General features: G+C 43.5%; 1 protein-coding gene across 1 annotated transcript in view; it reads left to right on the top strand.

Moving 5' to 3' along the window:
• The window catches only part of LOC140346833 (PDZ and LIM domain protein 5-like), an 84,679-nt gene that overhangs the window by 37,671 nt on the left and 33,087 nt on the right, over positions 1 to 13,921 (top strand). Inside the window, exons 4-9 of the mRNA XM_072433047.1 lie at positions 7,707 to 7,746; positions 8,398 to 8,407; positions 8,813 to 9,215; positions 11,674 to 11,694; positions 11,793 to 11,810; positions 13,283 to 13,455. Of these exons, the coding sequence (XP_072289148.1) occupies positions 7,707 to 7,746; positions 8,398 to 8,407; positions 8,813 to 9,215; positions 11,674 to 11,694; positions 11,793 to 11,810; positions 13,283 to 13,455 (665 nt within the window). The remainder of the gene's footprint in view (positions 1 to 7,706; positions 7,747 to 8,397; positions 8,408 to 8,812; positions 9,216 to 11,673; positions 11,695 to 11,792; positions 11,811 to 13,282; positions 13,456 to 13,921) is intronic.

Genomic DNA, 13,921 nt, shown 5'->3' on the forward strand with positions numbered 1-13,921 from the left:
GAGCTGTGTGGAGCTGTGTGGAGCTGTGTGGAGCTGTGTGGAGACATGTGGAGCTGTGTGGAGCTGTGTGGAGCTGTGTGGAGACGTGTGGAGACGTGTGGAGACGTGTGGAGCTGTGTGGAGACGTGTGGAGCTGTGTGGAGCTGTGTGGAGCTGTGTGGAGCTGTGTGGAGACATGTGGAGCTGTGTGGAGCTGTGTGGAGACATGTGGAGCTGTGTGGAGCTGTGTGGAGCTGTGTGGAGCTGTGTGGAGCTGTGTGGAGCTGTGTGGAGACATGTGGAGCTGTGTGGAGCTGTGTGGAGCTGTGTGGAGCTGTGTGGAGCTGTGTGGAGACATGTGGAGCTGTGTGGAGCTGTGTGGAGACATGTGGAGCTGTGTGGAGCTGTGTGGAGCTGTGTGGAGACATGTGGAGCTGTGTGGAGACGTGTGGAGCTGTGTGGAGACGTGTGGAGACATGTGGAGCTGTGTGGAACTGTGTGGAGACATGTGGAGACGTGTGGAGCTGTGTGGAGATGGTGGAGACGGTGGAGCTGTGTGGAGACATGTGGAGACGTGTGGAGACGTGTGGAGCTGTGTGGAGACATGTGGAGCTGTGTGGAGACGTGTGGAGACATGTGGAGCTGTGTGGAACTGTGTGGAGACATGTGGAGACATGTGGAGCTGTGTGGAGACATGTGGAGCTGTGTGGAGACGTGTGGAGCTGTGTGGAGACGTGTGGAGACATGTGGAGCTGTGTGGAGACATGTGGAGACATGTGGAGCTGTGTGGAGACATGTGGAGCTGTGTGGAGCTGTGTGGAGCTGTGTGGAGCTGTGTGGACACATGTGGAGATGGTGGAGACGGTGGAGCTGTGAGTGAGTTTGACAGCGCAGAACTAGACTCTGGGACATCTGTGCTCTCAGACTTTAAAGTTTAAACTCTTCATTTTGACCTTAGTCTTCTCTCCGTTGCGTGTTTTTAGCATTATTGAAACTCATTCCAATCTCCTTATCCAATGGCAACAGTAAATTACGCCTCTTTACCTCGTTTCCATGTGCTGACATTACGTTATCCAACATGAGAGGCTGTAGGAGGCGCTGTAAGACTTTAAGAACGTCACCATGGAGACGTGTCAGTGCCTGGACTATCCCACCGTACGGCATTAAACGTGTCCACTGTGTGTCCAGTTATTAATGCTCCAACATGACCAGAAAAACTTGTGGTGTCACTCATCGACGTTCAGAGAAGCTAACGTCTGTCTCTACCCGATGCTAACCGTAGCAATTTATTGATTTTAGCTAGCAACAGTGGTAATGTATCTGCTCTCCTCGTCAGTGACACGTAAAAGAGAATGTGCAGTCAGTTAGCGTTTAGCTCAGATGCTAATACTAACGGCTAATGCTAATGGATAATGCTAATGGATAATGCCAATGGATAATGCTTATGGATAATGCTAACTGCTAATGCTAACTGCTAATGCTAACTGCTAATGCTAATGCTAACTGCTAATGCTAACTACTAATGCTAACTGCTAATGCTAACTGCTAATTGCTAATGCTAACTGCTAATGCTAACTGCTAAGGCTAATGGCTAATGCGACATGCTAATGCTATTGGCTAATGCTAACGGCTACTAAGTGATAAAAAACACTGAATGTCACGTCTACTGATCATACGTATATGGTGTCGCCTGCTTGTCTCCATGGCGACAGGAACATTCTGAGCAAAGCGTCAGATCTCCATCAGAAAAGTGACTGACAGAGGACTTTACGCTTGACATCACCTTGACGACGGGACGTGACGCGTGTCTTCTTTTAGTTCATTTACTCGTTAACGGTTCTGCTGCCTCTGGGTCTGGACACGGGTTAGTACCGGGGAACTATTACCGTATTTTCCGGACTATAAGTCGCACCAGCCAGCAAATTTAATGATAGAGAAGGGAAAAATAAACATATAAGTCGCACTGGAGTATAAGTCGCATTTTTTGGGGGAAATGTATTTGATAAAATCCAAGACCAAGAACAGACATTTCATCTTGAAACGCAATTTAAAATAATGATGAGCTTCAGTTTTACAATAAATCCACTGAATTCTTCTTCCTCTGTGTCACTTCTAAACAACTCCACAAACTCAAGAGGAAGAGGAAGTGCAGATTCTTCTTCTGCGTCGCTTAGAGCCTAGAGCGCCCTCTTGTGGTCGTCCGTGTGAAAATAATGAACAATATCACATACAAGTTGCACCGCGGCCAAAACTATGCAAAAAGGTTCAACTTATAGTCCGGAAAATACGGTAACCTGCAGCCATAGTTCCTACACAGTCCCGTCTCCTCTTTTCCCTCGTACACTTTATTCTTTTCCCTCGCCGACTTTCAAACCACTTTTAAACGTCGCTTTAAACCTGAAATCAGATCTCCAAAGACAACATGCGTCCGGGCGTCGCCTGTTTTACGGACGCAATGAAAAAGCTCTTTGCGCCGCGACTCGTGCAAACAACGTCGTCTTTGTCTTTGAACGATTTTGTAAAAGTCTTTTTTTACAGCTGCTGAACGTTTGGATTGAGTGAAAACGTCCTGTTTTATGTCAGCGGCGTTTGTTGTAAAAGTGGAACATATTTACTCTCCTGGGACATGAAGTCTTTACAGTTGAAATGTTTGCGTGTGGCTCGTCTCGTGGAGATGCTGCTGCTCTGTCTGGAAGGTTCCACAGCGCGGCATTAAACTCACCTCTATCTCGCAATGATTCAATTACGGTTTTGGAAAAGCACCTCGAGAAACAGGCGTTCTCACTGCGCACGCCTTCGCCTCTCCACAGATCTGACCTGTCACTTGGCCTGGTGGCGTCGCTCGCTTGCGTCCTTGCCCGCTTGCGTCCTTGCCCGCTTGCGTCCTTGCCCGCTTGTCTCCTCGCCCGCTCGCTTGTCTCCTTACTCGCTTGTCTCCTCGCACGCTTGTCTCCTTGCTCGCTTGTCTCTTGTCTCCTTGCTCACTTGTCTCCTAGCTCGCTTGTCTCCTTGCTCGCTTGTCTCCTTGCTCGCTTGTCTCTTGTCTCCTTTCTCACTTGTCTCCTTGCTCGCTTGTCTCCTTGCTCGCTTGTCTCCTTGTCTCCTTTCTCACTTGTCTCCTTGCTCGCTTGTCTCCTTGCTCGCTTGTCTCCTTGCTCGCTTGTCTCTTGTCTCTTTGCTCACTTGTCTCCTTGCTCGCTTGTCTCCTTGCTCGCTTGTCTCTTGTCTCCTTGCTCACTTGTCTCCTTGCTCGCTTGTCTCCTTGCTCGCTTGTCTCCTTGCTCGCTTGTCTCCTTTGCTCGCTTGTCTCCTTGCTCGCTTGTCTCTTGTTTCCTTGCTCGGTTGTCACTTGTTTCCTTGCTCACTTGTCTCTTGTCTCCTTGCTTGCTTGTCTCCTTGCTCGCTTGTCTCCCTCCTCGCTTGTCTCCTTCCTCGCTTGTCTCCTTGCTCGCTTGTCCCCTTGCTCGCTTGTCTCTTGTCTCTTTGCTCGCTTGTCTCCTTGCTTGCTTGTCTCCTTGCTCGCTTGTCTCTTGTCTCCTTGCTCACTTGTCTCCTTGCTCACTTGTCTCTTGTCTCCTTGCTCACTTGTCTCCTTGCTCGCTTGTCTCTTGTCTCCTTGCTCACTTGTCTCCTTGCTCACTTGTCTCCTTGCTCGCTTGTCTCCTTGCTCGCTTGTCTCCCTCCTCGCTTGTCTCCTTCCTCGCTTGTCTCCTTGCTCGCTTGTCTCCTTGCTTGCTTGTCTCCTTGCTCGCTTGTCTCTTGTCTCCTTGCTCACTTGTCTCCTTGCTCACTTGTCTCTTGTCTCCTTGCTCGCTTGTCTCCTTGCTCGCTTGTCTCTTGTCTCCTTGCTCACTTGTCTCCTTGCTCACTTGTCTCCTTGCTCGCTTGTCTCCTTGCTCGCTTGTCTTCCTCGTCGCTTGTCTCCTTGCTCGCTTGTCTCCTTGCTCGCTTGTCTCCTTGCTCGCTTGTCTTCCTCGTCGCTTGTCTCCTTGCTCGCTTGTCTCCTTGCTCGCTTGTCTCCTTGCTCGCTTGTCTTCCTCGTCGCTTGTCTCCTTGCTCGCTTGTCTCCTTGCTCGCTTGTATCCTTGCTATGCTAATGTTGCTAACATCCACATGCAGCTAATGTAAACAGAAGCATAAATTCCCTCTCAAACGATGTTTTATAAATTGTAAATGTAATAATAATCCCCAGGTTAATATATTTATTCAAAAGGACCTGCATTTTGGCCTTTTTTTGTTTTTAATGGATTGAGTCGTAACTGTTACTGTAACTTTAATGACCTAACAGATAGAAATATATATATTTTTAGTTAGTTATTCTAGTTTTTAGTCAGTAAAGGTTCTCGTAACTTGAGTCAAGACAAGAGCATGTTTTAAGGTGAATAACAGTACAAAAAATGTAGAAAATGTGTCTTTTAATGCCATACTGTGTGACATTCAGAAGTGCGCGCCTTTAACTTTATACAGTATACAGTGGTTATGTTCACATTTACATTACACACGACGCTGAAATGCAATAATCTCATATATTGCGTTGGCCTGGACTTTTTCCGTCACATTTCTGCGCCGGTGCAGTTCATTTGACGTGCCTGCTTCCTGTTGCGGTTAAAGTCCAAACCACAGGCTCACGACATGAAACCAGGTATGCCATGCCAGCCATGTTTGTTGACGTGTAACCATGGGAACCACAAAGGAGGTAATGATGCGGGTCTTGGAACGGGCGACGTGGAACGCAGTTAAGCTGAAAAGATCACGAGGTCAAGAAAGCAGTCAGGTGATACTCGAGTGGTGGTTGTGTTGTTACTTTTAACGGCGGTCGGGAGCCAAATGAAAAAGTGCATCTACTGCCACCTACTGGAGTTAAACGACTTCAGAGATTGTGTTTTACACAATACCGTATTTTTTGTTTAAATAATTAAAAAAATGAAAGGAGAAAGAGAGAAAGACGCCCTGGATTTGGTCCTGTTTTGAGCCCAGTTTAGCCTTGATTTAGACCTGGATTTGGTCCTGTTTTGAGCCCAGTTTAGCCTTGATTTAGACCTGAATTTGGTGCTATTTTGAGCCCAGTTTAGTCCTAATTTAGACCTGGATTTGGTCCTGTTTTGAGCCCAGTTTAGTCCTAATTTAGACCTGGATTTGGTCCTGTTTTGAGCCCAGTTTAGTCCTAATTTAGACCTGGATTTGGTCCTGTTTTGAGCCCAGTTTAGTCCTAATTTAGACCTGGATTTGGTCCTGTTTTGAGCCCAGTTTAGTCCTAATCTAGACCTGGATTTGGTCCTGTTTTGAGCCCAGTTTATTCCTGATTTAGACCTGCTTTGGTCCTGTGTTGCTGTCGTTCACACGTGTCCGCTCCTGACCCACAGTGTCCCTTCTGCACGGTCCGGCGCGGGACGAGTCCGTTCACAAACTCCCGAAAACGTCCCGCTCCTCTGTGCACCGCCCGACTCGCTCATAAAACACGTGAATTCAACAAACCCGCATTGACTCAGCCGGACCTGTCCCTCCAATCGTGGCACTGTGGCACGGCGCTTACTGTCCCGGGCGAACACACCGGCCAATGACATCACCCGGTCAGCTAGCATACACACTCAGCGCTAATGACCCCACGCTGGACACGGGCAGCTTGTGACGCTCGCTGAGAGTGAACGGTGTGTGAGGCGATCGAGCAGAAATGTAATCACACCTTCACTTTATTAGGAAGTGTTTTTTGCTCGGAATGATCGCACAGACACAGGTTTTACTCATATCTTCTTTCTGATTGGATAATTATTCATACTCAGCAAGAGAACCGAAGCAAAAACACAAAATGCAATTGTAAACAGCTTTTGCATGATATTTTTGTAATATTTGGGACTAATTTAATGATCAAACGATTATCTTTGAAGCCGGAGTGTGCGACTTTACTCTCGTAATTGAGTCTTTCCCCTGCGGTCACTGCATTCTGCTGTTGCTTTAACGGTCAGGCCTTGTAGTTACAGTTGCTTTAGGGACTGATTTTACTGTATATTGTTGTACGTGTATTGCTCACTGTAAGTTTTGTGTTTAATTATTTAATTCTGTGTTTTTGAGAAGCACTTTGTGACTTCTTCTTCTGTAAAGTGCTGTACAAATAATATGTATTTGTATTTTCCGGACGAGAAGTCAAAAAATGCATAATAGCGAATGCAAAAATACATTTGTAGCTTAATTAATATAAAGCTTGATCCACTATTGTCCATTTAGTTGCTGAAATCCACTTCTGGAGCTTTGTAAATCTGGTAAAATGCCCTGTCTTTCTTCTGCCCTTGATCATTTGCACATCTCGGTAACATAAATAATAATCCACAATCTCTGAAACTGCGTCACGCTCGACACCAGCCTCTGCTTCAGACAGGGCGGTTCAGACGCGCAGACTCATTATGCAATACCTTAATAACAATCAGTCTAATTAGCAGAGACTGTTCATCTCCCCGTGTGTTTTTAGCCTGCAGAGTGAGCGGGCTGACAGACCTGAGCCTCCGTGGGGCCCTGTGGAGCCCTCTGCTCCTCCTGGAATGGGAAGCGCGCGACATTTGCGCTTCTTCGATTACCGCGCAGTTTGTTTAGCCCCTACATCATGTGTACGCTGCGTCGTCCACTCATTTAGCCAACTCTGAAGGAACTTTCCAGGCCAACAAAGCTTTATACTAACCGGACAAATAGTCAAAATAGGCAAAGATATTGTTTTTTTTACAGGATTTCTGTTTTCCATCAAGCTCAAGACGCATAAACTGTATGATGTCATGGTAATCCAGTCCATAAACGTTCAGTCAATGCCAACAGCTATGGTTTAAGCCCCATTTAAACTGTTTTGTTGTGTTGTGCTGTGTTATTAAAAGGCCTGATAATGCAAGAAGTCCCCTGGTGCTGAGTGGATAGCACATATGCCAGGCTCCATGTGCAACGGGCTGCAGTGCCCCCAATGGGCCCCAAAAAAGTGCTTTAAAAAGTTGTCTGAAAGCAGTTTGAGGGCAGTAATAGTTTGTGTACGGTTGTTGTTTTATTTTATATTTGATTGAAATATTGCATTATACATATATATTTATTTGTCAAATAAAAATAACTATGACATTAGGACCAGTGTTTGGGTAACTTCTTAGTGTGATGTCATCAATCACAAACAGGAAGTGAAATCGTAAAACTTTTGACAACAATTGGGACAAAACATATTTATCTTAACTGCATTTTAGTTCAGTTAGTGGTCCGACCTGTAGGGGGCGCTTCAAATCCAGGACAATACAATCAAACTACAACTTTGAATAACATTATTACAACATAAAAGACGTTCATAGATAAACCTAACCGCTCCTCCAGATGTGTTTTGGGTCCGAAAACAACATTACACCTCGATTAACTCGACAGAAATGCACCGTTATGAAATGTTCGCCGTACGAGAACGTATAATCGCCCTGGGCACGAAGCTTAACCGACTTCACGAGCCGCTCGTAGATTAGACGGGGCCTGGACTCTTTGTACCGATCATTTTTCACGACTTTTACGCATAACTCAAGCGCCGTCCTTCGCAAACCTCCCGAACATATCTCTGCGTTTTTTTACGGCTGCCGAGCTTTTCCCCCCGACGCGACTCGTAAATCTGAGCAGACTCTGGACGAGACTCACATGGTGTCGGTTACAGACACATTTATCTCTGCCGAAGATTCAGTTTTACGACGTTTCGTTCACACTGTTGTTCTTTCGTGTCCCCCCAGGGCGTCCAGCGGTCCCAAACCACCGGCCGTCGCACCAAAGGTAAGACTGTGTGTGGAGTGAAGCCAGCGCTGGGTCCAGGGCGTTTGATGGAGAAAGTGGAACCATAAACCAGCCGGGCAAATGACAGGAAATCTCAAAATTACATTTATTATTATGATTATTATATTTGTATAAAACGCACAAAACACAATTTTGACTTTCTCTATCAATGTTCGGTGCTGGTAAGAGGAGACATCGCAAGTGAAATAAATATTGAATTGTGTTTTGATGTAAATATGAAAAATAATGTTGATAAAACGTAATGTGCCAAAGTGTTTGTGAGAGCCTTTTTTTTTTGTGATTCTTATTTAAGGATATGACTATTATAATCAAATTTATATCAGATTAATTCATTTAACTAAGTGTATTTTCGATGAATTTGGTAGCTTTAGTATTTATATGTGATTATCCTATTAATGAACTGGATAATTAATTTAAACGCTTACCAATTCATTCAATAATTGTATTTTCATGAGGATTGGTTGATAATTGGTTTAGGATGTATTGCTAATGATGATTAATGGAATGTATGGTTGGATTTTACGAGTTTAGCCCATTACTAGAGAAGAAATACAAATTTAATGATGGAATATTTTAAAATAGCATATTAAAGGTAACTTTATTTGTACCCGAGGGTAGATTTGGTTGCAGGTAAAAAAGAGTGGGCTGCTTACACATACATAGACGACATTAATGATATTGACAGTTATTGATTGATATTATTGATATTAAAGGTGCTGTACCTGATTTTTACTGTCTTAAAAACATGAAAATCAGAGCTAGTTCCTTTAAAAACTCTTTACAGCTCCACGTATATCTCTCACATCCCTAATTATTCACCGTGACAAGTTTAAAAGTGCTTTTCACAACTTTCAGAGTCCAGAGCGAGTTTTGCCCTCGCGATAAAGCTAACAACAACTAGCATGCTAACAGTGCTCATCCGTACAGCCCCTTTAAGACGTGTTTGTTTGCCTGTAATGTCTCCTCTTATGACGCGTCGTAGACTGATCATTGTTTAGTTGCATGATATTCAAAAGTACTGACTCCTCCCTGCTCCCGAGGTGAGCGAAGTATAAATATCCGGAGTACGCGGGTCAGAGAGGCGTCAGTACATGTTTGCGTGACGTGTGCATGCTTTTATTTCACACCATCCAGGACGACACGTCGAGCATCGTCCGACCCGTGGCCCTGCTCACTCAGCCCCTCCCCCCTCCGCCTCACCCGCCGCAGCACTCCCCCGGCCCCCCCGCCGGCGGCCCCCCGTACCCGCGCCCCCCCCGGGACAACGGTAGCCCCCCGTTCATCCCGTCGCCCACGTCCGCCTTCACGCCCGCCGGCTCCGCCTCCGCCCCGCAGCCCTCCGTCTACAACACGCCCATCCACCTGTACTCGCCCGAGAACGCCTGCGAGGTGGCCATGGGGCAGAGGCGGGGCTTGCTGGAGAGCCAGGGCGGAGCTTTGGCCAACGGGTGAGTGCGGCCGCGGGACGTCCCAAAAGCACACTGACGAATACAGGGTTTTCTCTTTCGGGCCGGGAGCAGCAGTATGCTAGCTTAGCGTTCTGTAAAATGTTTCGGTAATAATTAGCATTAGCGTGTGTCAATCATGCAGGGCCAGTGGGGGGCAGCGTGTCCAGTGCAGTGAGGCTTCGGGGGCGGGGCCTGTACAGGGCTTGACCGGGATTACCAAGTAGTAGTGGGCGATATTCCCCCCAAAAAATTATATCACCATATTTTGACGAATGCAAAATCGTAAAAACCTGTCATACGTCACTTTAAAGCTATTTTGATCTTATGTCACGTTTTTACACTATTATATAATACAACTAAGCGTGAAAGTATTCAGAATGCAGTACTCTGATTGGACCATGTGACAAAATACTTGACATTCTGATGCAGGTATTCAGTGTTCTGTAACTAAATACATTTCAAAGTATTTGTCCCAACACTGGACTGAACGTAGGATCACGTTTTGACAACACACTTACCGTATTTTCCGGATTATAAGTCGCTCGGCCAAAAAATGCATAATAGAGAAGAAAAAACATATAATTGATGAAATCCAAGACCAAGAACAGACATTTCATCTTGAAACGCAATTTAAAATAATCACAGATGAGAGAACATGGTGAATAGGTGTACGTATGCTAACGCTAACACCTTCAGCTACATGACGTATGCTAACGCTAACACCTTCAGCTACATGAGGCACAGACAGAACTGTGGTAAGTGTCTGGTATGTTAACGTAACATATGAACAGTTATTCAGATAACTATAGCATAAAGAACATGCTAACAAGTTTACCAAAGCATCAGTTTTACCCCAAATCACTAAATCCATTGAATTCTTCTTCCTCTGTGTCACTTCTAAACAACTCCACAAACTCCAGAGGGAGAGGAAGTGCAGATTCTTCTTCTGCGTCGCTTAAAGCCTAGAGCACTCTGGAGTATAAGTCGCAACCCGGCCAAAACTATGAAAAAAGGTGCAACTTATAGTCCGGAGAATACGGTACTTTACCTACATTAACCAGAGCATCGTGCATGTTCATATATTTGCATGTTTGCATGAGTCGGCTTCATTGTTGGTGTAAAAACATGTGATATTCAGACGATCTCCTCCACAATGTCTTTGTCTCCTTCTTTGTCTCCTTCTTTGTCTCCTTCTTTCCCTCCTCTGCAGACCGGAGCGGCTCGTCCAGTCGTAAAGTCAGTCCCTCCTGACATGTCCCAGAGTGTTGCTTTGTTATATTTTCAGTTTGTGCACGTTTATTTTCAGCCGTAACAGGAACACGCATGCATTTGTTTTGTACAATTCGTATTTTTGTTATTTAAGTAAAAAAGCCGAGACATGAGCAAATAATGACAAAAAAGTCTTCTGAAGTAAACACTTTGAAGAACGTGTTAAAGAATATACTTTTGCGGTAAAAACATATTTCACACAGATTTTGAGAACGTTTAGAGTCAAATGTAGTGATTTTCATAAAGAATTGTGCAGATTTTGGGTCAACAGAAGCAACAGAATCTTATTTATAAAGATATTTCACAAAATCGCTAAAAGAATAAGCCTCAAACTGCATGGAAAGTACTTTTTACTTTTGATATCTGCTCTCCAATGTAGTAAAGTAAAAAGTATCCACTGTGAAATGTACTTAAGTACATTCATTTTACTTTGTTACTTTTCACCACGGACCAAAACATTCAGAATTCTGGAACGGAGACAAAAGTGAAGTGAAATACAATGTAATTTCAATTGAAAAAAAAATGGATTAAGCACAAAATATGAAAAATCAATGTGGTTTTGTTAAAGTAAAACCTCTCATATCCATGTGAGTAAGGTTTAAAGGTGTTACGTTGTTGTTTAAGGTATCAGAGCAAGGTTTAAAGGTATTTACTATGATTTTTCACATTATTTCTTCATGCAAATGGAGAATATAGTAAATACTTTGTGGTTTTTTTATCTGCAAAATCCTATTTTTTATGTTTTCCTGGACAATTACTTCAAGTTCTACAAGTTTTTTTTTTCTTTTTTTTGTCTACAATGTCTTTTTTATGAATAAACTACAATATTATACACAAATAATGTAAACTCCAATAATTAATAGTTTAAACCAGGCTGACAGGCGTTTTACTTTCACAAAACCATATATTTTAATATTTTGTGATATTCTGAGGTTAATTTCGTTTTCTCCATTGAAATCATGTCATATTTCGCTTCACTTTTGCCTCCGGTTACCTCTATTTAGAATATATTTTGAACAACCTGCAGAGTTACGTAGTCGACTGCCTGTGAAAGAGCACCACCTACTGGCTGACCAAAGCACGAACATTTTGAGTTTTGCTTCCAACCTTTTTCTTCCTCTAAAATCTAACAGAAATATATCTCATTCACAAATATTTTCCTTTTTTCCCACTTTGCTGCACGTTGTAGTGGACCTCAGAGTATTTTGAAGTAAGTTTAGTGTTTTATTTACATGATTTGGGTTTGGTCGGCTGTTGCATCTTCCTCAATTGCACTTCTTTTTCTTTCTTTTTCATTTTGGTTGAAAGAAAACGTCAGGCTCCCAGGTACACGAGTGATTCACCTGATCAAAGCATTCTCACGTTAAACCATCGCTGCCGTGTTCATAACTCCCTCGTCATCATGAGCTGGTCACGGGAGCTGCACAATATGAGCCGTGATATCCAATAACCACTCGATTCACATATTTCATTTGCTACTTCAAAAATATTGATTTGCCGACCGAATTCTCAAATATACTGCTGTGTTTTGATTGGCCTCATGCTACATTCAAAAAGATAATCCGCTTATAAATACTGATATGAAAGACTGGAAGTGTTGGTCTCTAGCTCCACCTGCTGCTATAGAAACGTAATAACTATATATAGTCTTGATTCTTTCATTTTATTGTATTATTATATAATATTACAATAGCATAGCATAGCATAGCATAGCATAGCATAACATAGCAAAGAATAGCATAGCATAGCATAGATCAGAATAGCATGGAATAGCATAGCATAACATAACATAACATAGCAAAGCATAGTATAGCATAGCATAGCATGGAATAGTATGGCATAGAGTAGCATGGAATAGCATAGCATAGCATGGAAAAGCATAGCATAGCATAGATCAGAATAGCATGGAATAGCATAGCATAACATAACATAGCAAAGCATAGCATAGCATAGCATAGCACAGCATAGCATGGAATAGCATAGCATGGAATAGCATAGCATGGATCAGAATAGCATGGAATAGCATAGCATAACATAACATAACATAGCAAAGCATAGCATAGCATAGCACAGCATAGCATGGAATAGCATAGCATGGAATAGCATAGCATGGATCAGAATAGCATGGAATAGCATAGCATAACATAACATAGCAAAGCATAGCATAGCATAGCATAGCACAGCATAGCATGGAATAGCATAGCATGGAATAGCATAGCATGGATCAGAATAGCATGGAATAGCATAGCATAACATAACATAACATAGCAAAGCATAGCATAGCATAGCACAGCATAGCATGGAATAGCATAGCATGGAATAGCATAGCATGGATCAGAATAGCATGGAATAGCATAGATCAGAATAACATGGAATAGCATAGCATAGATCAGAATAGCATAACATAGCATAGCATAGCATTTAATTTGCTGATATTGCAATACAAATATTTGGTTTAGCTACTTTATATTAACTACACCTGAACAAATGAAAAAACAAATTCATAATATACAACTTGTTTAATAACGTAAGGATTTTGGGTATTAATTAAGCGGTTACTCAGTCTGAATCATTCATAAAAAACGTTTTTGTTCCTTTTTTAACTTAACGTATGTTTATGTTTTATTCAGGCAATTACAAAATGTGGTTATTATAAAGTGTTAAAAGAATAAAGTGGTGCTATATTGTGCAGCCCTGGATCTTCTCCACATAAAGACCTCTCTGTCCGTCTCTGTCCGTGTGTTAAACTCTTGTCAAAGTGTGGTTCTGACGCGCTCTTCCTTTGTGCCGTCGAGCAGCGCGCCCAGGAAACACATCGTCGAAACGGACATCCACTTCTACCACGTGCCCACCCACGCCGACGCCAGCCGCAAGCGCATCATGGAGGACACGGAAGACTGGCGCCCGAGAACGGGAACCACCCAGTCCAGGTCCTTCAAGATCCTGGCCCAGATCACCGGCACCGAGAACCGTGAGTGACTACACCGGGGCCTCGGCACCGGGGCCTCGGCACCGGGCCCTCGGCACCGGGGCCTCGGCACCGGGGCCTCGGCACCTTGGCACCGGCCGTTAGCACCGGCCATTAGCACCGGGCGTTAGCTTCTGCCGCGCATCACCACACACACCGTCATGTGAACAATGTGAACGCAGCGAAATGATGAAAAACACTATGGTTTTTAACATCTTTGATAAAACTGCCATTGGAGAGTCACTTTCTCGTTCAATCGGGCACGTCACCATGTGGAATGTGATGGAAAAACATCACAATTTACGATTAGACTGTGTGAAATATCGTCCCTTAAAATGACAAAATAAAGTAAATGTGACAAAAACAGCTGTATAAAAAAGTACTTAATGTTCCAATTGAATTCAAACCACTTAATTTTGCTTCTAAAATAGTCACAATTAATATTTTTACATCTTAATTCATTAATCTT

The sequence above is a fragment of the Eucyclogobius newberryi genome, unplaced genomic scaffold, assembly GCF_026437365.1.
Source record: "Eucyclogobius newberryi isolate DKJ021-1_F unplaced genomic scaffold, fEucNew1.0.hap1 SCAF_6, whole genome shotgun sequence".
Lineage (NCBI taxonomy): Eukaryota > Metazoa > Chordata > Actinopteri > Gobiiformes > Gobiidae > Eucyclogobius > Eucyclogobius newberryi.